Here is a 20384-nt window from a genome sequence, read left to right on the forward strand (position 1 = left end):
TGGTGTTTTAAGCCACTGTGCTTGTGATAGTTTGTTATAGCACCAATTAGAAACTAATGCAACTCCGTAGAGAAGAAATGTCAGGTATGTATGTATGTACATATGTATTTATTTGCTGTACGCGGGCCTCTTACTGTTGTGGCCTCTTCCGTTGCGGAGTACAGGTTCCAGACATGCAGGCCCAGTGGCCATGGCTCACGGGCCTAGCCACTCTGCGGCATGTGGGATCTTCCCGGACCAGGGCACGAACCCGCGTCCCCCTGTGTTTTGCACAGAACTGAAACAGTAAGCCCAGGAGAAAAACAGCAATAGAAAAAACTGGTTACAGTTTTATTTATTCAACCCATAGTAAAAGGAAAGTAAACTAACATTTTTATAAGTGACATCTCTTTATCAGGTACTGTGCTGAATAATTTCATTCTCATTTACTTTCACAACAGGTTTTTCAGATGAGGGAACAAGTTCACAGAGGTTGAGATTCTTGCCCAAGTTCCTATAGTTTGTGTTCCATGATGCCAATCCAGGAATGTAGCATTAAGGAAAGCTGAAAAACTAAGGAGCAGAGGGTCTCTTAGTGAGATCAGTGGGCATAGAAATTGACTCTTTAGCAAGAGAAGACTAGACAAACACAAAAATATGGCACCCTCCATCAAAACTGGGAAGGACTTGTTTTATATGGAAATGAGGTTAAAACAAGCTGGATCTATAGCCCAGGCAAATACATGGTCCATGGGTTTCTGGAAGACAGTAGGGTAGCATCAGCACCCAGGAGATGGCTGGTGCCAGCAGAGGCTACAATTTTAGAGAGATAACGAAGGGAACAAATTCAGCAGAGTTTGTGATGGAGCTAAGACAGGGCCACCCCTAGCCCATTAGAAATGTGCCCTTTCTTCCTTTGGCACAGACCTGTGTCAGAACACATACTTTGGCCAGTACCACCTGCTCCCTCCAAGAGGGTGGACTTTACAACCTATGGCATCACCCTAGTTTGGTTGGGATGAGAAGGGGAAGGGTAAAGTTTGAGGATTCAATCATAAAGAAGGATATTCCTACAAGCTGTCCACATGAGTGAGAAAAGTATCTATTTATATGGCTGCCTAGAGGAAATTTAAATATTCACCTACAGTTGGATATATATTAAATAAGTGTTTTCTGTTGTTAAACTTCTTAAGAGTAAATGTGCTCTATTTTAGACATTACCAGGCACACTAAAAAGGAATTCTCAATGTAATAGCATTCTAAGATTTTAAATACTTGAGAGAATTAAAAATGAGCTGGCAATTAAACTCAAGTCAAATATTGCTATACTACACTTGCCCTACAACATACTGTTTTAAAGTATGCATTTTCCCCAAATGGGTAGTAAATACAAATTCAATTATAAAATATCAAAGTTCTTTCTCTATCCTATCTAGTTTCTTATGAGATGGCCCATGTCAAAATTCCATCCAGCCTTCAGGACCTGATTCAAACCCTCTCTTCTCCAACAAAGTTAACCTTGGTCAAGCTTCCATAAATGATCTCTCTGTCCTCTGATTCTTGGGTCCTTGGCTTGTGTCTCTATTATGAATTAACTTTTATCATGATGGGTACATTTTGTTTGGAACACCCAGAGGAATGTTACTTATGAAGGCAAGCCCAGCCAAAAGGTTTCTCTTTTATTTTGAATCACCTCTGACCCACCCTAACCTGCTGTAAGTATTAATAGTTCATCACTCCCTCTCCCATGCTAATATTGGGTTGGCCAAAAAGTTCGCTCGGGTTTCCCCATGCCATCTTAGGGAAAAACCCGAATGAACTTTTTGGCCAACCCAATAGTAAAGGCCTGATCCTCATTAACTTCAAAGTTGACAAAGATTGGGGTGGAGGGCAGACTAAACATTTGTGAGATCATTGAGGGCAGAGGATATAAGATACCTTTTTCTTCTTTGTACCCCAGTACATAATATAGGATTGAGATCAGAGGTTCTCAGCCTGGGCACTGTTGCCATTTGGGGCCCGATAAGGACTTGTATGGGGCTGTCCTGTGCATTATGGGCTATTTAGCAGTATTCCTCCATAGTGTTGACAACCAAAATTCTCTCCAGACATTGCCAAATATCCTCTGGGAGACAAAAACTTGCCACCAGTTGAGACCCACTGGTCTAAACCATAGTGAAAATTAAATGCGTGTTGAGTTGCTGTCAGGAATTGTCAGGTTTTTCCTCCACTTTGACTCTTCCACACCTCCTAGCACTAGTGGGGAGTTCAACAAATATATTTAAATGAATGAATGGTTTAAATACACTGCAAATAATGCAGAAAGCTTTCCTCTGAGCCATTAAAAATCGAGTTTATAAGGATGATATATACTCATTTGTTCTTGAGAGAGATGGTATGGTGTATTGATTAATGCAGCAAATTCTGGAGTCAGACTGGGTAGGTTCAAATCCAGAGTGCAGGGGTTCATATCCCAGCTCTCAGCTTCCTAGCTCAGGAACTTTAAGCAAGTCATCTAACGTTGCTGCACCTCAATATCCTCATCATAGAATGAGGATACAAATAGTACTTACCTAAACAAGACTGTGAAGGCTACATGAGTTAAGATACGTGAAATGCTTGGAATAGTGCCTGACATGCTTCAGTTATTATGTATTCAGCAAATTGAATACTTTACTACAGGCATTTTATAAGTGATGGGGATTTAACTTTGAACAAAAAGTTCAAGCATTCATGGAGTTTGCAATCCAAAGGGCAAGGAGGAAGGGGACAGAAAATAAAGCACTGTAAGAGATGAACAGCAGGGCAGCCACAGAAGGCTGCGCTGAGGTCCCATGTGAGGCGAGGAAGCTGTCCCAGGAGACAGCCAAAGAAGAGTCTTCCAGGGAATAGTCCTGAAGCCAGACCATGCTGCATGTGTTTAAGGAATGGCAAGCAGCACAGTGAAAACTGTGAACTATATACTGTGTCTTTAAAAAGAAAAATGCGGGCTTCCCTGGTGGCGCAGTGGTTGAGAGTCCGCCTGCCGATGCAGGGGACGTGGGTTCGTTCCCCGGTCCGCGAAGATCCCATATGCCGCGGAGCGACTGGACCCGTGAGCCATGGCCGCTGAGCCTGCGCATCCGGAGCCTGTGCTCCTCAATGGGAGAGGCCACGGCAGTGAAAGGCCCGCGTACCGCAAAAAAAGAAAATAATACTTTTTTAAAAAAAGGAAAAATGCAAAATTATAAATTTCCTCTGAGGTTAAAAAAAAAGCTAAGCAAATTTTAAAAGACTACAAAAACATGCCCAAAATTTGACAAACGTTTTGTTTGGGTGATGAGACTATGGGTGATGCATTTTTTTTTTCTATAATACTATGGATACGTATTAATATAGTATTTCTAAAAAATCAAAAAGGCTTTATCAATGATGGTCCTTGTAAATGAAACAGAATTTCCATTTACACAGGATTATTTCTATTTTTTCCTCTATTTTGTAGCTGAAATGTTAATATTTTTACTTTATTTGTATGTTCTAATGCATGCTTAAGACAGTATGTTGCAAAGTTTACTTTTACTAATATCTCATTTAATATTTTGACTAAAAAGTTTTTCTCTGCCCATATGCTTAACACAAATTTCTTTTTTTAAAACTGATAGGTCACAAAATAGATGTTTGTCTTTTGAAATTTCTTCACATCTTCTAAGGTGAAAATGGCTCTCCATTTACCAAACTTTTCTTCATTGAGTAGTCAGCAAAAATTCTGTGATAGTTCACTTAACTGCTCTTTCAAAATAGACTTTTCTAATCCAAGCAGCAGCAAAGGATTTGTAGAAATGAGGTTACACGTCTGGAAAATAAGTGATATTTTTAATGTCTTCATTTATGTTCAAATATTTTCACTCCTAAGTATATTTCTTAAATTCTATGTCTCAGCTATAACACAATTATAATTTAGCATTGATACTTCTGCATTTTATAGTCATTTTAAAATGAGTTACCCCCTTTGAATCTGACAGAAATATAACTTTTTAAGTTTGCCATCTTTTGCAGTGTCTTCTGATAATTTTCTTGACCTAATATTTCTATTATGCTTTGATACATTATAGTGAAATTTTAAAATTCACTAGAAACTAGAAACATATATTGCCAGGGTAAAAGGATTCAGGATGGTTTTGTTTGCCCTCAGGAGATACACAAAATGTAGGAGAGGTTTTTCTATAGGTTCTACTGCTTTATTTCCCTAAAGAAATGAAGTGTAAAATCACAGAAATTCTTTACTTTGTATAGCTGTGTGGACATTAAAATAGAGACAGAAGAGAAGTTGTAGGAGCGGGAGATATGAAGATGTAGATCAAGAGTCCAAAAAGCCAAAATTTCATGAAAGATTGTATAAGATTAAGTTTATAAAAGGAAAATTAGGGAAATTCTCTCTTAAATTTACTCACCTAGAATCAATAGGGCCAAGCATTGTTCTAACTATCATAACTATACATTTGGAGGGATAGAGAGTGTTTGAACAGCTGTGTCATTTAAATGATCTCCTATTCTCATCAGGCTCTCTCTTTTTTTTTTTTCTTTTTTACACTATAGGTGAAGGGTAGGGTGGAAGTGTGGTTGCTGGTGAATATAGAGAATAAATGTATGACATTTTAGTTCATCCAACATTTTTAAAATGCCAACATAAGACATATTCACTCACATACACAAAAGCTGTGTTTTACCTAAATAACTATGTATTTTTTAAAATAAGCACCAAAAATTATTTTAATGCATGGTGTTTTCAAATCTTCCCAAATACTGTTACTTAATTTTAAGTTTTATGTAATGATTAGGTATATATTATATTAATTATATTCAAATATACTTAGGTGAAGTATTTAGAGAATAAAATTTAAAATATACTAATATTTGTATAACTTGAAAATCTCTATATACATGCAAAAAAGTGTTTTTTAAAACTATTCAAGAGACTGAATTAAAATGTCTTAATCATTCAGTATATTCTTACATTACATTTTCATTCAACAGTGTCAGAATATTTTAATCACCAATATTCCTAAGAACGGTGCTTAAAAATATTTAGCATTTCAAAATAGGAGAAAATTTCAAATCTAGATATAATTTGCAAACGCCGTGTCCCTTCTTAAAAACCAAACAAATAAAAATCAACAAGGAAAACTACTTGTTCATTTTGTATCTTCTTACCTTCTTCCAGTTCTTCTGTATCAGATATAGAGTCCAAAGTTGTATTTGTAGAGTTAGATATCTGTTTAATGTTCTTCTTTTCATAATTAGCAATTAATTGGTGATATCTATCCACAAAGAGAAAATATATATGAATCCCAGCATTCATAAATATTCAGTTCAATTCATAATACCTAATTATCAAGTCAAAACTGTAGACATTAGCTAATGCCTTTCCAAGCATATCACACAGCTGACCTCAAGCCTCCTCTCAAGCCAACTCCATCAATAGATGCCATTTTTATTTCATATACTCCCATTTTCTGGCACTTCTTTTATTCCTATAACCACAGATAAGCCACTGGCAAGGTAGAAAAAGTGGCTTAAGTTATTCTTGGTGTATTAGATTGCTAGGGCTCCCATAACAAAATACCACAGACTTAGTGGCTTAAACAACAGAGATTTATTTACTTGCAGTTCTGGAGGTGGGAAGTCCAAGATCAATTGTGCCAGTAGGGCTGGTTTCCTATGAGGGCCACAGGAAGGATCTGTCTGTTCCAGGCCTCTCTCCTTGGCTAGTAGATGACTGTCCTCTTGCTGCCTCTTCACATAAATTGTCCCTCTAATCTCCTCTTCTTATAAGGACACCAGTCAAATTGGATGAGGGACCACCCTAATGCACAGTCATTTTTAACTTAACAACTCTTTAAAGGTCCTTTCTCCAAATGTAGTTATCCAAAATCTGTGGCACTGGCAGAAAGGACTTTAACATGAATTTGGGAGGAACACAGTTCAGCTCATAACACTTGGGCTTAACAGTAAATTGACAAAGTGAAGACAGTTAACTCAGTCTAAGACTGAACCATATCCAGTAAAGAATAAACCTTTTCTCCATGCTTGAAAAGAGCCCATTCTAGCCACTCATTAATAGACATATGATTTCAGAATTTCAGTGAAAGGAATGAGACAATGTATGGGGTAAAGCTAACTGTAAAATAAATATCTAAATATAATTCCCTCATTTGAGACAGTTTCACTTATTTTTAAAAAACTATGTATATGAGAAACATATTTATTCTATGTTTCCACTCCAAATAAAGCAGTAGACCTTATGTACCAGGAAAGAGAGCTAACAAATGGTACTAAAAAATAGAGGCTGTGTACTCACTATGGTAGATAGGCAATAGCTACTTAACCAACAAAAGTCACAATTAGAGAAAGCTTAGTTCCCATTACAAAAGAAGGGCAAAATCAAAAGAGGATGGGGGCATTAGATTGCAGCTGAAAATCATTTGCAATTTTTATTATATGCTGATAGTTTTCACATCCTAAATGTAATTGCTTAGTCATTAGGAAGTTACCTCTCTTCCCTTTTACCTCTTTGGAAAAAAGAAAAGTAATATAATGCTCTTAGAATTTCAACATTGGTGATATTAAAGTAATATTGAGATGATAAAAATTCCATAGTCATTTATTCTTAAATTAGTGATGGAGCAAACTACAAAAAGACTGTTCTACAAACCACTTAGGGGAGATGAAAGAAGATTGTGAAATTTCCTACTTATCTACCTACCCAGTAATAGCTTCATAAGACATATAGATGTAAACAAGTTATTTAGATCAATAAGTACTGTTTTCAGACCAATAAATATATTATTGTACAGATATATGTGTCTCCTAGTTTCATATATCCAAAGTTTTTAAGTGATGAATGAACAGCTAGGAACCTCTGTTATAAAGCAAATAATCCTTTTTATACTACAGATATTCACCAGTAATTTATCTCTTTATTTTATTTAAAATTTTAAACATATGGTTTGCTTATACCATGGTAAAACAAAGTACACATGTCCAATATTGCAAAGACAGAAATACTGTATTCAAGTATAGTTGCCATATTTAATAGATTATGAATTCCTTATTTTCTAAAGTTCAATTAAATTAAGACGTTAAAATAAACATCTGAATGTGTATATGAAAATTATTTTACTTTCCCTCTCCCCCTTCTCTTTCTCTCTCCCCCTGTGATTTTCATATGAAATTAATGATTAAAAGGTATTGTTAAAATGTGAATAAAGTAGATGGAAGAAGAATAAGAAAACAATAAACTAGAAAAAATACCTATGCATAATTTAAAATTGCCCTTAAAATTATAAAGAAAATATTCTATATGTTGTTTAAATTCCTTAGCTATAAAATAATTTCTGTTCATTGCATCTTATTTCTCATTGACTATGAAAATCAGAAATTCATGTTCATCATGAAAAGTTTTATCTTTTGGGTATATTGAGAATATACTTAAGAACTCTGAAAAACTATAGTTAGCTAATAACAAATTAAAAATAATATTCAAAACGAACAAAATATTTACATTACTAATATGTAAAAACAATGAAAGGGGCTTGTGTGGATTAATCATCTTTTGCCCAACTCTATTGCCCATACATTTATTTTCTTTATTGACATGTAGTTGATGTACAATATTATATAAGTTACAGGTATACAACATAGTGATTCACAATTTTTAAAGGTTATACTCCATTTATAGTTATTGTGAAATATTGGCTATATTCCCTGTTCTATACAATATATCCTTGTAGCTTATTTATTTTATACACTGTAGTTTGCACCTCTTAATCCCCTACCCATATCTTGCCTCTGCCCCCTTTCCCCTCCCCACTGGTAACCACTAGTTTTTTCTCTATGTCTGTGAGTCTGTTTCTTTTTTGTTATATTCACTAGTTTGTTTATAAATTCCACAAATAAGTGATATCATATAGTATTTGTCTCTCTCTGACTTATTTCACTAAGCATAATACTCTCCAAATCCATCCATGTATTGCAAATGGCAAATTTTCATTCATTTTTATGACTGAGTACTATTCCATTGTGTGTGTGTGTGTGTGTGTGTGTGTGTGTGTGTATACGACTTTTTCTTCATCCAGGTGATACCTTGCTGTGGTTTTTTTCATTTTCATTTGTCTCCAAGTATTTTTTGATTTCCTCTTTGATTTCTTCAGGGCCATTGGTTGTTTAGTAGCATACTGTTTAGCCTCCATGTGTTTGTGATTTTTGCGTTTTTTTTCTGGTAGTTGATTTCTAGTCTCATAGCATTATGGTGAGAAAAGGTTCTTGATATGATTTCAATTTTCTTAAATTTACTGAGGCTTGCTTTGGCCTAGCATATGATCTCTCCTGAAGAATGTTCCATGTGCACTTGAAAAGAACGTGTATTCTGCTGCTTTTGGATGGAATGTTCTTTAGATATCTATGAAGTTGATCTGGTCTAATGTGTCATTTAAAGCTAGTGTTTCCTTATTGATTTTCTGTCTGAATATGATCTGTCCATTGATATGTGGGGTGTTAAAGTACCCTACTGTTATTGTGTTACTGTCTATTTCTTCCTTTATGTCTGTTAATATTTGCTTTATGTATTTAGGTGATCCTATGTTGTATGCACATATATTTACTATTATTACATCTTCTTTTTGGATTGATCCCTTGATTTTTATGTAATGTCCTTTTTTGACTCTTGTAACAGTCTTTGTTTAAAGTCCATTTTGTGTGGTGTCTGTATTGCTATGCAGCTTTCTTTTGATTTCCATTTGCTGATCTCTACATTTCAAATGCATTTTAACAACCCTACATTTTTATTCTATTCCCTTCACAATTACTATTTTTGATATCATGTTTTATATTTAAGTGTTTTGTGTATCTCTTAACTGCTCATTGCGGATATAGATGATATTACTACTTTTGTCTTTTAACCTTCTTACTAGCTTTCTGTGTGGATGATTTCTTACCTTTCCTGTATGTTTGCCTTCACTGATGTGTTGTTTCCTTTTATAATTTAATTTTCATGTTTCTAGTTGTGGCCTTTTCTTTTTTGTTTAGACAAGTTCCTTGAATATTTCTTGCAAAACTGGTTTGGTGGTGCTGAACTCTTTTACCTTTTGCTTCTTTGTAAAACTTTTGTTCTCTCCATCAAATCTGAATGAAGGCCTTGTTTTTCCCTTTCATCACTTTAAATATACTGTGCCACTCCCTTCTGGCCTGCAGAGTTTCTGCTGAAAAGTCAGTTGATAGCCTTATGGGAGTTCCCTTGTATGTAACTTGTTGCTTTTCCCTTGCTGCTTTTAATATTCTCTCTTTATCTTTAGTTTTTGCCATGTTGATTACAGTGTGTCTTGGTGTGTTCCTCTTTGGGTTAATCCGTATGGGACTCTCTGCCCTTCCTGGACTTGGAAGCTGTTTCCTTTTCCACGTTAGGGAAGTTTTCAGCTATTAGGTCTTCAAATATATTCTCAGCCCCTTTCTCTCTTCTCCTTCTGGGACCCCTATAATGTGAATATTAGTGTGGTTGATGTTGTCTCAGAGATCTCTTAAACTCTTTTCGTTCTTTTTTCTGTTCAGCATCAGTGATTTCTACTACTCTATCTTCCAGCTCACTGATCCATTCCTCTGTATCATTTAGTCTACTGTTGATACCTTCTACATGACTGTTCGTTTCAGTCATTGTATTCTTCAACTCTTTTTGGCTGTTCTATATTTTCTAACACTTTGTTAAAAACTTCTAAATTCTCAGTCTGTGCATCCATCTTCTCCTAAGTTCTTTAATCATTGTTACAATCACTACCCTGAACTCTTTCTCAGGTAGATTCCCTATCTACTTCATTTAGTTATTCTGGGATTTTATCTTATTGCTCCATTTGGAACATGTTCCCTTTTACCTCATTTTGCTTAATTCACTTTATATTTTTATGTATCTGGTAGGTTGGTTACATTTCCTTGGGTAAGTGGCCTTTTTGTAGGCCTGTGCATCCCAGCAGTGCACTCTCCTCTTGTCACCTGAGCTATATGCTCTAGGATGCCCCTTATGTGGGCTGTGTGAGCCCTTCTATTGTGGAAGGCTGATTACTATGGGCAGTCTTGTAGGCTTGGTTGGCCCCTGGTCTGGTTTGTTGCCAGGCCCTGCCCCACTGGTTGGCAGGGCCAGGTTATGAGGTGGCTGACTATAGAACCCTGGGGGGCCCTGTGGCTAGTGCTGGCTCCCTAGTGGGCAAAGTCAGGGTCCAGAAGACCCTGATGCTATTGCCTGCCCACTGGTGGGTGAAACCAGGTCTTGGGGCTAGTGCAAGCCTACTGGTGGGCAGAGCTGGATCCTGGGGTCTGGTTGCAGGTCCCAGGAGTCCCAGAGCTGGTGTCAAATTGCTGGTAGGTGGGGCCACTTCCTGACACAGTTGGCTACAGAGTCCAGGGTGTCTTCAAGCTTGTATTGGCCTGGTAGTAGGTAGGATCAGGGCCCAGCTGGTCACAGGGCAGGATTTGGCCTGCTGGTGGAGGGGATGGATTTGTAGGTTGCAATGCTGTGGTTGTCTTGTGGCTGCTCTCTGCCTGCAGGTGGGTGAGGTTGGTCCCAAGGCTAGAACATGCTTGCTGGTGTGTGGGACCAGGTCCCTGGGCAGGGTCTGGCCTGCTAGTGGTGGGCCAGGTCCACAGGCTACAGGACTGCAGTTGTCTTATGGCTGGTGTCTACCCACTAGTGGGTGGAGCTGTATACTAAGGTCTCTGGCTGGAGGGCCCTGGAGGTCCCAGGTCTAGTGCCTATGCACTGGAGCGTGGGCCTGGGTCCTGGGCCTTCTGGTGAGCAGGGCCCTGTCCAGGAGCAGCTGTGGGCTCAGGAGATCTTAAAGTAGCCTGTCTGCTATGGGTTGGGCTGTGTTCCTTCCCAGTTAATTAATTGCTTGACCTGAGGCATCCAGCACTGGTGCCTACAGACTGTTGGGCCAGGGCAGCACTGTGTCCTGAGGCTAATAAGCTAGAGGAATGATTCCAGAATGGTACTTGCCAGCACCAGTGTCCATGTGATAGAACAAGCTCCCAAAATGGCTGCCCCCAGTGTCTGTGTCCGCAGAGTGAACTCTAGTTGCTTCCTGCCTCTCCTGGAGACTCTCCAAGAACAGCAGCTGGTCTGACCCAGGCTCCTTTCAAATTACTGCTTCTGCCCTGGGTCCTGGAGAGTGTGAGACTTTGTGTGCATCCTTTATTTTTTTTTTTTGTGGTACGCAGGCCTCTCACTGCCGTGGCCCCTCCCGCCGCGGAGCACAGGCTCCGGACGCACAGGCTCAGCGGTCATGGCCCACGGGCCCAGCCGCTCCGCGGCATGTGGGATCCTCCCGGACCGGGGCACGAACCTGCATCCTCTGCATCGGCAGGCGGACTCCCAACCACTGTGCCACCAGGGAAGCCCAGTGTGTGCATCCTTTAAGAGAGAAGTCTATATTCCCCCCAGCCCTCTGGGGCTCCTAAAAATAAGCCCTGCTGGACTTTAAAACCAAATGCTCTGGTGGCTTGTCTTCCTGGTGCCGGACCACCAGGCTGGGAAGCCTGATGTTGGGCTTGGACCCCTCATTCCCTTGGGAGAACCTCTGCAATTGTAATTATTCTCCCACTTGTGGGTCACCCACCTGGGGGTATGGGACTTGACTATATCATGATTCTGCCCCTCCTACCCATCTAGTTGTGGTTCCTTCTTTACATCTTTAGTTGTAGAAGATCTTTTATGGTAAATTGCAGTCTTTTTCATCAATGATTGTTTTGTAAATAGTTGTAATTTTGGTGTGCCCATGAGATGAGGTGCACTCAGGGTCTTTCTACCCAGCCATCACTGCCAATCTCCTCTATTGCCCATATGTTTTATTAATGGTATGTCACTAGTTGCTGGAATCGCTGTTCTGGCATACTTCAAATTCCCATGCCACTGGGAATTTATTAATCTGTAGACTCAGCCTACCTGCAGTTCTCATATTGATTAGGCCCTATATTGCTGTTCTTATATTGACAGTGAAAATCAAGCATCCCTGGATCCATGGGTCCAGAGTTCTTCATGTGTTTACCCCTAATGTGTGCTTTGTACTTTGGGGTCCGTGTTTCTTTCCTTATGCTCATATTCCACACAATTGTTAAAAGATATGCAGTATCACTTACATAGTAAAACCATTGAAAGAAGCATATTCCTCAGCTGTGAATCCATAAATATCTTGACAAGATAGGTTCACCTCTTGCTGAAGAAGAAGACTGACTAAACTTGTTGGTTCATCACTGAGAGCAATCATAAGGGCTGTTCTGGAGCAAAAGATATAAATATGTCCATTTATGAATCTTAACCATGTCTTGTACCTTTTAAAAAATGAGTCTTCTAAATTTACTGTTTAAATGTTTGATCAGGAAAAGAGTTGGGGCAAGAATGTAAACTGTGGGGCAGATCTACTCAAAAAGGTATGCTAATCACAGATCATATCATGAAGCCTAAAGATAAGAGTCTCTAGGAAGCAGCTAGCTCAGTGGTTTTCAACCCCTGCTCCTGGGAACACTAGTGTTTTCCAGGAGATGTCTCAAAAATTCTATGGAGGGGAGTGTCTGGGACTCTGGGTACCCTATCCCCATTTAACTACAGCATCTGGGATTTAGAGATTGAGTTTCTGTGTAAGATTCTAATGTTAAAAAAAAATAATAGCAATAATAACATACCAATCTGGCCCAACTGTTTGATTTTGCAGATAGAAAAATAGATCCTGGGAATCTAGGTAATGTCCAAAATCATATGGCCAAATCTTTTCAGTTTCAAAAATATGTCTCATATATACATATATGATATATATACATAGACTTACTTCAAACTGAGGTCAAGAGCAGCCTGGAGTATTTAAGTAATGAGCACCTAGAATTTAACATATGTGTGCATGTGTATATATTCCTGTTAGATAGCTATAGTTATATGCTCTTATTTAACATTAATTATACCTTTGATTCTTATCTGAAGCATTCACATCTGCCCCACTCTTCAGAAGAAATTCTACCATTTCTGCATTATTTTCAGTAATGGCAAGTAAAAGTGGAGTATACCCATCCTGGAAAAATGATTTCAAAATGATTATTTAAAATATTGTACCAACATTACATGCCTTTTAATTTAAGTTCAATTTAAAAAATAAGTATGCTTATAAGAAACCTCTATAGTATCTTGTAATAATCTATAATTGAACAGAATCTAAAAAAGAATGTATATATGCCTGTCAAAAAATCAAAATAAAATTATAAAAATTATAAAAATAAATAATAAAATAAAATATAGTTGACCAGTCAAAAAATAAAATTAAAGTTTCTGCTTTAGGCTTAATTCAAATTGTGGGCAAGAGCAGTCTGGAGTATTTAATTAGTGAGCACCTAGAATTTAACATAAATATTGCAAACCATCAATTCACATTTTATAATGTCGTTACAGCTGAGTTTCCTAGGGTTTCATTTAAACTTCCAAGGCTGGCACTTATTTTGGCCTGTCATGCAGATAAAGTATCAGTGAACTAAAGTGTTAGGAAGCTTAAAAACATATATTAATCAGTTATCCATAAAGTCTTAATAGGTGACTTGGATTACTTTTAGTATAACAAGTGATTTTCTAATTTTACTCTATTATAATTATTCATGAGTATACAAATAAATATAAAAGGACATAGTCCTCATGATGTTTAATCAATGTTCATTTATAGGGAAATCAAGTATTTCTCATGTGATGTACTTCTCTGAACAGTTATAATTGTTAAACCTCATGTCGCTTTGGAGGTCAAGATTATAATCTGAAATGAAATGGAGAAAGGTTTTTTTAAAAAGGAAAACCTTATCAGTATTTGATAGTCTCATTCTCCTTCTCCCTAATTTCATTTTGTAAAATTCATGTTTTATATAACATGCGTCTCAACAGGTATAAATTATCTGCAATGAATACCTTCTTTTACTGCTTTCTAAAATATAATGTCTTATTTTTAATAGAAGACTACCTTATTTTGAGCTTCAAGATTAGCTTTGTGTTCAAGTAATTTTGCAACTAGTGAGTCACTTTGATGACAAGCAGCATAATGAAGAGCAGTATTGCCATATAAATCCACCAGGTTTGGGTCTGCACCATGTTCTAGAAGAATAGTAGCACAACTCTCCTTGTCACACTGTACTGCCTGTCAGTACAAAAAGAATAGATGGGTAATCAATTTACTATTGAGGATCTGATATATTAAACTAATGTTTAATACTATGTTTTAAAATATGAAATATAACAAAGGTTAACTAGGAGAAGAACTCAAATGTAATTCAATTGAAAAGGAAAAATCAGCACACCTTAGTCAATGGAGATCTGTTTTCACCATCCCAGACATTTACTTTGCACTGTTTCTCAATTAAGAGAGATACAATATTTGAATATCCATTAGCACAGGCCAGGTGCAAAGCTGTTCTGTATCAATATAATGAAACACAAAGTTATAGATAAGTCTTACTTTGAGAAGTTATCTGCTATGCCCAAGAACATGCCAGATCATATATTATTAAGGTATTTGCTTTATGTACTTATTTATATTTACACAAAATTTAATTAATTATAATTGCTTTTTACTGAATTAAAAGAGCTGTGCAAATGCCTGAAGATCAAATATTTAACTGGTTTCACTTCAAAGAAAATTTAACTATGCATTAAACAATAGGTTTTTTCCAACACCAAAATGGAGTATGAGCCTTGGAGAATGATAAAATTAGACATCCAATTATGTCTAGAAATGATCTCCAAAACTTAAGATACATGTGCCAGCTAACAGGAGGAAAAGACATTGTCTATGTTTGCCTATTGCATGGCGTACTACACCTAAGTGTGTGTGTTTCTCTTTGCTCAGCTATTAAAATTGTCATTTGCATCTAAGAAGTGAACACAAAGGTGAAAGCCTAAGTACTCTTTAAGTTGTAGATCTCAACCTAATTTTCAGTTATTAAAATAATTTCTACTTCTCAAAGAACCATATTCTATGTAGCCTCCCAGAAACCAAGCATATAGTCATGAAGTATGACAGATACTAATGAGCTCCTTTTAAACTTTGTAGCTTTTAGCCTGGACTAACCCTCAATAAACTTTTATTTATTTGTGAAGGTGATGTCTTTATATACTTATTTTAAGATAATTTCATAATACAAAGTCTATATACAGATAGCCCAGGTCCCAAACAAAAGATTTTAGATGCCATTTTCCCACTTCATTTTAGGTCCTCAGAAGTACTTTATGGATACCTAAATAGACCTGTTATTGACACTAAGAGTAGCAAAATGTAGCCCGCAAGGACTTGAAAACTTAAATACTATCAAAGAACAAGGCTCATAAAATCCAAACATGCTGATATAACTTACCATTTATAGGAGTAAACCCAAAAAATATAAAAATAATTTTGAACAATTTGGAAATACAAAAACTCCAGTCAAGTTTACCTGAATATAATCTCTGGAAGGCAAAACTATAATTCAAAAAAACAGAAACCTAACCAATTATGTCATTCTCTCTGAAGAAAGACTGTATTCAGAAAGAGGATGGTCAGCTAAGTGATAGACTGAAACCAGAAGTTATCCATGATTAACATCCTCCATGGTAAAGAATATATGAATTTAAGGAACCCATACTTCCCAGTCATTGGAAAGGAATACTTTGTGTAGAACAGAAATGATTCCTCAGACATCATGGTCTAGATGAAATATCTCTCAAAATGATTACCTTGTTTTGCCACAATTCCATCCATACCAAACAAACTTCCGATAACTAATTTGGTTTCTCAGAAATCGTGACACAGGAAAAGCACTGATTAGCCTTTTTGTTGACATCCATAATTTGGCTTAAAGGTAAATTTCCTTATGTACTAAGAAGTTTCTCCAATCTTCAACCTGAACACATGGGGCCAAAAGGCTTTAAGCTGACCTAAAATAAATCCTTGCAGTAGCATAGCAAATCCTAAAAAACATTTTGATCCATCCCCTTCACCCACTGTTATATATATCTCAAAATTTTAGTCTCAAGGAACATACGTGGCTTTTACTCAATATTTAGATCTAATTCTCTTTCCAACTCCAGTTTCCTTTTTTCATTAAAACAAACAAACAAAAACCAAAAAGCAAAAACAAAACCAATTTCTCTTTCTCTGAGAGAAAGTAATTGGCATTTGAATAATTCCCAGGAGGTGTTCCAGAAGTGGCTGCTATGTGGCTGCTGCATGCCTGCTGAATATTTCACTGTTTCAATTGAAGTCTAAACCCTATGGAGCAGGGGGACCTTCAAGATGGTGAAGGAATAAGATGGGGAGATCACCTTCCTCCCCACAGATACATCAAAAATACATCTACATGTGGAACAACTCCTACAGAACACCTACTGAATGCTGGCAGAAGACCTCAGACTTCCCAAAAGGCAAGAAACTCCCCACCTACCTGGGTAGGGCAAAAGAAAAAAGAAAAAACAGAGATAAAAGAATAGGGACAGGACCTGCCCCAGTGGGAGGGAGCTGTGAAGGAGGAAAAGTTTCTACACACTAGGAAGCCCCTTCACTGGTGGAGATAGGGAGTGGGTGGAGGAGAAGCTTCGGAGCCTCCTCTCCTCCTCTTCGGAGGAGAACACAGCAACAGAGGTGCAGAGGGCAAAGCAGAGAGATTCCCATGCAAAGGATCGGTGATGACCAACACTCAACAGCCTGAGAATATTGTCTGCTCACCCACTGTGGTGGGTGGGGGCTGGAAGCTGAGGCTCAGGCTTCAGAGGTCAGATCCCAGGGAGAGGACTGGGGTTGGCTGCATGAACACAGCATGAAGGGGGTTAGTGCGCCACAGCTAGCTGGGAGGGAGTCCGGGAAAAAGTCTGGACATGCCTAAGAGGCAAGAGACCATTGGTTGTGGGTGCGCGAGGAGAGGGGAATACAGAGCACCGCCTAAATGAGCTCCAGAGATGGGTGTGAGCCACGGCTATCAGTGAGGACAACAGAGATGGGCATGAGACACTAAGGCTGGTGCTGCAGCCACCAAGAAGCCTGTGTGCAAGCACAGGTCACTATCCACACCTCCACCCCCCTGAGAGCCTGTGCAGCCCGCCACTGCCAGGGTCCCGTGATCTAGGGACAACTTCCCCGGGAAAACACACAACGCACTTCAGGCTGTTACAATATCATGCTGACGTCTGCTGCCATAGGCTCACTCCGCATTCCATACCCCTCCCTCTCCCTGGCCTGAGCCAGAGACCCATAATCAGCTGCTATTTTAACCCTGTCCTGCCTGGGCGGGGAACAGTCACCCTCAGGTGACCTACATGCAGAGGCAGGGCCAAATCCAAAGTTGAACCTGAGGAGCTGTGTGAACAAAAAGAGAAAGGGAAATGGAAATTTCTCCCAGCAGCCTCAGGAACAGTGGATTAAATCTCCACAATCAACTTGATGTACCCTGCATCTGTGGACTACCTGAATAGACAATGAATCATCCCAAAATTGAGGCAGAAGACTTTGGGAGCAACTGTAGACTTTGGATTTTCAATCTGCATCTAATTTGTTTCTGGTTTTATGTTTATCTTAATTTAGTATTTAGAGCTTATTATCACTGGTAGATGTGTTTATTTATTTGGTTGCTCTCCTCCTGTTTTTTTTATATATTTTTTTTCTTTTTTCTCTTTTTGTGAGTGTGTATGTGTATGCTTCTTTGTGTGATTTTCTCTGTATAGCTTTGTTTTGCCATTTGTCCTAAGGTTCTGTCTGTCCTTTTTTGTTTGTTTTCTTAGTATACTATTTAGCACTTGTTCTCATTGGTGGATTTGCTTTTTGGTTTCGTTGCTCTCTTCTTTCTTTCTTTCTTTTCATTTATTACATTCTTATTTTTTTTTTTAAATTTATTTTTTATTTTAGTTTATTTTATTTTACTTTATTATTATTTTCCTTTCTTTATTTTTTCTCCCTTTTCTTCTGAGCCATGTGGCTGACAGTGTCTTGGTGCTCCAGCCGGGTATCAGGCCTGAGCCTCTGAGTGGGAGACCTGAGTTCAGGACATTGGTCCACCAGTGACCTGGCCCCACGTAACATCAAATGGCAAAAGCTGTCCCAGAGATCTCCATCTCAATGCTAAGACCGAGCTCCACTCAACAAAAAGCAGGCTACAGTGCTGGACACCCTAAGCCAAACAACCAGCAAGACAGGAACACAATCCCATCCATTAGCAGAGAAGCTGCCCCAAATCATGATAAGTTCACAGCAACTCCAAAACACACCACCAGAAGTGGTCCTGCCCACAAGAAAGGCAAGATCCAGCCTCATCCACCAGAACAGAGGCACCACTTCCCTCCACCAGGAGGCCTACACAACCCGCTGAACCAACCTTACCCACTGGAGGCAGAAACCAAAACCAATGGGAACTACGAGCCTGCAGCCTGCAAAAAGGAGACACCAAACACAATAAGTTAAGCAAAATGAGAAGACAGAGAAATACGCAGCAGATGAAGGAGCAAGGTAAAAAATCCCCAGACCAAACAAATGAAGAGGAAATAGGCAGTCTACCTGAAAGAGAATTCAGGATAATGATAGTAAAGATGATCCAAAATCTTGGAAATAGAATGGAGAAAATACAAGAAATGTTTAACAAGGACCTAGAAGAAAGAAAGAGCAAAAAAATGATAATGAACAACATAGTAAATGAAACTAAAAATTCTTTAGAAGGAATCCATAGCAGAATACCTGAGGCAGAAGACCAGATAAGTGACCTGGAAGATAAAATAGTGGAAATAAGTACTGCAGAGCAGAATAAAGAAAAAAGAATGAAAAGAATTGAGGACAGTCTCAGAGACCTCTGGGACAACATTAAACGCACCAACATACAAATTATAGGGGTCCCAGAAGAAGAAGAGAAAAAGAAAGGGACTGAGAAAATATTTGAAGAGTTGAAAACTTCCCTAACATGGGAAAGGAAATAGTCAATCAAGTCCAGGAAGTGCAGAGAGTCCCATACAATATAAATCCAAGGAGAAACACACCAAGACACATATTAATCAAACTATCAAAAATTAAATACAAAGAAAACATATTAAAAGCAGCAAGGGAAAAACAACAAATAACACACAAGGGAATCCCCATAAGGTTAACAGCTGATCTTTCAGCAGAAACTCTGCAAGCCAGAAGGCAGTGGCAGGACATACTTAAAGTGATGAAAGTGGAAAACCTACAATCAAGATTACCTAGCAAGGATCACATTCACATTTGAGGTAGAAATTAAAACCTTCACAGACAAGCAAAAGCTAAGAGAATTCAGCACCACCAACCAGCTTTACAACAAATGCTAAAGGAACATCTCTAGGCAGGAAACACAAGAGAAGGAAAAGACTTGCAATAACAAACCCAAAACAATTAAGAAAATGGTAATAGAAACATACATATCAATAACTACCTTAAATGTAAATGGATTAAATGCTCCCACCGAAAGACATAGACTGGCTGAATGGATACAAAAACAAGACCCATATGTATGCTGTCTACAAGAGACCCATTGAGACCTAGAGACACGTACAGACTGAAAGTGAGGGGATGGAAAAAGATATTCCATGCAAATGGAAATCAAAAGAAAGGTGGAGTAGCAAGTCTCATATCAGACAAAATAGACTTTAAAGTAAAGAGTATTACAAGAGATAAAGAAGGACATTACATAATGATCAAGGGATCAATCCAAGAAGAAGATATAACAATTGTAAATATTTATGCAACCAATATAGGGGCCCCTCAATACATAAGGCAAATGCTAACAGCCATAAAAGGGGAAATTGACAGTAACACAGTCATACTACGGGACTTTAACACCCCACTTTCACCAATGAACAGATCATCCAAAATAAAAATAAATAAGGAAACACAAGCTTTCAATGACACATTAAGCAAAAGGGATATAATTCATATTTATAGCACATTCCATCCAAAAACAACAGAATACCCTTTCTTCTCAAGTGCTCATGGAACATTTTCCAGGATAGATCATATCTTGGGTCACAAATCAAGCCATGGTAAATTTAAGAAAATTGAAATCGTATCAGGTATCTTTTCCAACCACAACGCTATGAGACTAGATATGAATTACAGGACACAACTGTAAAATATAGAAACACATGGAGGCTAAACATTGTGCTAGTAAATAACCAAGAGATCACTGAAGAAATCAAAGAGGAAATCAAAAAATACCTAGAAAAAATGACAATGAAAATACGACAACCCAAAACCTATGGGATGCACCAAAAGCAGTTCTAAGAGGGAAGTTTATAGCAATACAATCCTACCTTAAGAAACAAGAAACATCTCAAATACACAACCTAACCTTACTCCTAAAGCAATTCAAGAAAGAACAACAAAAAAACCCCAAAGTTA

The 20384-nt window shown here is 37.9% G+C and overlaps 1 protein-coding gene across 1 annotated transcript in view; it reads right to left on the reverse strand.

Moving 5' to 3' along the window:
* The window catches only part of ANKRD7 (ankyrin repeat domain 7), a 38547-nt gene that overhangs the window by 9534 nt on the left and 8629 nt on the right, over nt 1-20384 (reverse strand). Inside the window, 6 exon segments of the mRNA XM_059073965.2 lie at nt 5170-5276; nt 12136-12181; nt 12183-12273; nt 12952-13058; nt 13986-14159; nt 14320-14434. Coding sequence (XP_058929948.2) covers nt 5263-5276; nt 12136-12181; nt 12183-12273; nt 12952-13058; nt 13986-14159; nt 14320-14434 — 547 coding nt within the window. The 3' untranslated portion in view covers nt 5170-5262.

The sequence above is a fragment of the Kogia breviceps genome, chromosome 9, assembly GCF_026419965.1.
Source record: "Kogia breviceps isolate mKogBre1 chromosome 9, mKogBre1 haplotype 1, whole genome shotgun sequence".
Classification (NCBI taxonomy): Eukaryota; Metazoa; Chordata; class Mammalia; order Artiodactyla; family Physeteridae; genus Kogia; species Kogia breviceps.